Here is a 2,959-nt window from a genome sequence, read left to right as displayed (position 1 = left end):
GGAGAGCAGGGGGGATAGCATATTTTTTTCCCCACAATCTCCAGTCTATGATGAGGAGCTGGTTTTTTGTCAAAGCTTGGGTTAACGTGCGTCTTCACCGATAGCTGTGCACATTTCACCCTATAATTCCCCGGCTTGAAAGAGAAATAACAGCTAGTTACGCCCGACGCATATTGCCATACCTTTGAATTTTGTTCTCTTTTGATTTCCATCATTTCTGATTTTTCACCTTTCTTTCACTGGCATGTGTTTTGCGAGTTGGTGAGGTGGGATACCTTTGGCTTGTGGGTCGTCTTACCTTAGTAGTTGTTTCTTCTGCCTTTCTTTTCTTATTCTTATGTGTTCTGACAAGGCAGGTACGGAGCAGTTTGTTGATCAGCAGCTGAAGTTTTGGGTTCGACTCTTAATAGGCTCCGAGTTTTGTAAATGTTTATGGGGGATATTATCCTTTCTTTCGTTTTCAGCCTCCTATACCTGTTTAATGGTAGGGAGTGTGGTGTAGAATGCTTCGGCTTTGAAATGTGGTACTTTGCGTCTAGTAGGGTGGTATAGTTAACGAAAGAATGTTCTTTTCTTCCATGATTTTTTTTTCTCATTCTTTCCTTTTCTTTTTACGCAGAGAGGATTTTTGCAACTCGATGAAGAGGAGTACCTGATCGAGCCTGTGAAGGGACACGAATCATCATCCATCGGCAGCCGACCCCACCTGGTCTACAAGCGCTCCGCCATCCCAGAGCACCTCGACTTTGTCTCCAGGTCGAAGCGGCATGAGCCGGCATGCGGAGTGCAAGGTGAGACAGAAACGCGCGCGCTGCTGAGATGAAGGCAAACGTTAGATGGTAGATGGGAGTGATCGCAGGGATAGGGGTGGGGAAGGAGGAGTTGCATGTTGCGTAATGGTGAAGAGTAGTGATTTTTGTGTATACGTTCCTGTCGAAATATAGGGAGTTCGACGTCGAGGACGACGACGAAAAAGAAGAAAAAGAAGAAGAAGAAGAAGAAGAAGAAGAAGAAGAAGAAGAAGAAGAAGAAGAAGAAGAAGAAGAAGAAGAAGAAGAAGGAGAAGGAGGAGGAGGAGAAAGAGGAAGAGGAGGACGAGGACGAAGAGGAGGAGGGAGGGTAGGAGGAGGAAAAACAGAAGGAGTAGGAGCAGCAGCAGAAGTATCGGTAGCAGTAAGAGGAGGGAGAGAGAGAGAGAGGGAGAGGGGGGGAGAGGAGACATGCTCACGAGCAAGAAAATCCGGACAATTAGGGCAATCTACATTGTGTTTTGTAGGGCAGATTTATGAAACTGCCGAGCGTCCTTGACGATTCCATCTTGAAGAGAAGCTTGCTAGGAATTCAAGTTTTTCTTTTTGTTTTAAGCAACAATATTTTTGGATGCTTGGCAGAACTTGGGATCATTTTGTGTTTGTATAGCTCCGTGCACGCATGGGTATAATGCATTTTCCTGTCTGGAAACCAGGGAATGCCAGTGCCAGGAAAATGTAGTCTCCTTTTCGCACAAATTCTTAAAATATTTGCTTTTCAGTGCTTTTTGCCGAGTACACCGTTTTTGCGAGACTGAATATTTGTCATGTTTGTCTAATTTCTTTGCCGCCATTCTCATTCTTTTGATAATAAAGCTAAAGGAAAAGACAGCTCTACCGCATGAGCTATAATACAATAAACATCATCGTAATCTTTTTGACATGGCAATCTACTTCAGTTAAATAATATTTAATTTGACTGTTTGTGTGCAAGTGATTTTGGTAAACAGCACCATGTGCTATAAAGAGCCTATTCTTGCATGTCTGAAAAGCACAGCGAAGCTTATTATCTAATCCAAACGTGTAAATAAATTACAATATATTATTTTCAGACTTCTGTCTTGTGGGAAATTTAATCCTTCTTAAAACAGGATTTTTTTAAAACCGCAGTTTATTTGTGTTTCTCATTTTTCTTTTTTTCGGCACTTTTCCTACACTCGCGCAGTCACTGATCTCCTGCATAATCTATGAAAAACTCTCCAAAATCTGAGAGAAAAAAAGATTCTTTCAAACTGAAATTGGTCTCTTCTTACCGGCGAATAGTTTGTCCCGGTATTTTGATGACCCTTAATTCTGTGTAGATGGGACAGGCTTTGACACAAAAAAAAGGATGACGAAGTTATGAACAAAGACCATATAACTCGAGCGCGTTTCACCATACTCAGTAGACTGTAACGGCCCTTTTTTCATTAGAGATGTGTTAAGAATAATCGAAAGGTGTGAAAGGTCGGTGTTTATTCAAAGATGACCACTTCGGCTTTCACGTTCTGTTATTCTCCAAAGCTGTCGTCGGGGCTCTTGGTGTCTGAATCCTCGGTTTTTATAGAAGCACTCTTGCTTCTCCACTTACAGAACAAGTGACTGGAAATGCTACAAGAGAGAATTATGTCCCCTTGTCACTTCCTCAGACACCTTGTATGAAAGAACCGGCAGTCGAAATTACTTTGTCGCGAATGAATGTGAGAATGGTCCCTGGTGCTGCTCAGAATGGGTCGACGAGGATCCACAAACATTGTGCTTTGGTCCTTACTCTATTGTCGTGGAAGCGTCTTTGGTATTCCATTCTCAAGCAGAACCACTAAGCTCGAGAGACTATCCGACTTGGAGTACTGTGCTTCGATTGTAAAGACAATTTCTGTCTGAAAGCTCTAACCTTTCATGAAAGTTCTTTTTCAAACTTATGTTTCTCATCGCCCAAAAGTTGATAAAGCGGCTCTTCTCGAGTAAACTCGTTTCTATTTCGTAAAGAAAGAAATGATCACTTTTTCCGGTTTGGATTTGACAGAAATGAGAAAGCATGACAATGATTCAATCTAGTTTTTCGCACTTGACACAAAATCGGTTGGTATTCGACTTGTTTGCTCAGGGGTCAAAGTTATTTATTAAACCAAGCTTAAGATCTTAAAAAACATTGCACTTTAAAAGTTGTG

At 41.7% G+C, this 2,959-nt stretch overlaps 1 protein-coding gene across 1 annotated transcript in view; it reads left to right on the top strand.

Annotated features, from left to right (window-relative positions):
- Positions 1-2,959, top strand: part of LOC101858466 (A disintegrin and metalloproteinase with thrombospondin motifs 7) — a 155,603-nt gene that overhangs the window by 109,950 nt on the left and 42,694 nt on the right. Inside the window, exon 5 of the mRNA XM_035973611.1 lies at positions 620-791. Coding sequence (XP_035829504.1) covers positions 620-791 — 172 coding nt within the window. The remainder of the gene's footprint in view (positions 1-619; positions 792-2,959) is intronic.

Source organism: Aplysia californica, unplaced genomic scaffold (genome assembly GCF_000002075.1).
Source record: "Aplysia californica isolate F4 #8 unplaced genomic scaffold, AplCal3.0 scaffold00028, whole genome shotgun sequence".
In the NCBI taxonomy this organism is placed as follows: domain Eukaryota; kingdom Metazoa; phylum Mollusca; class Gastropoda; order Aplysiida; family Aplysiidae; genus Aplysia; species Aplysia californica.
This window is presented reverse-complemented; position numbering and strand designations above follow the sequence as displayed.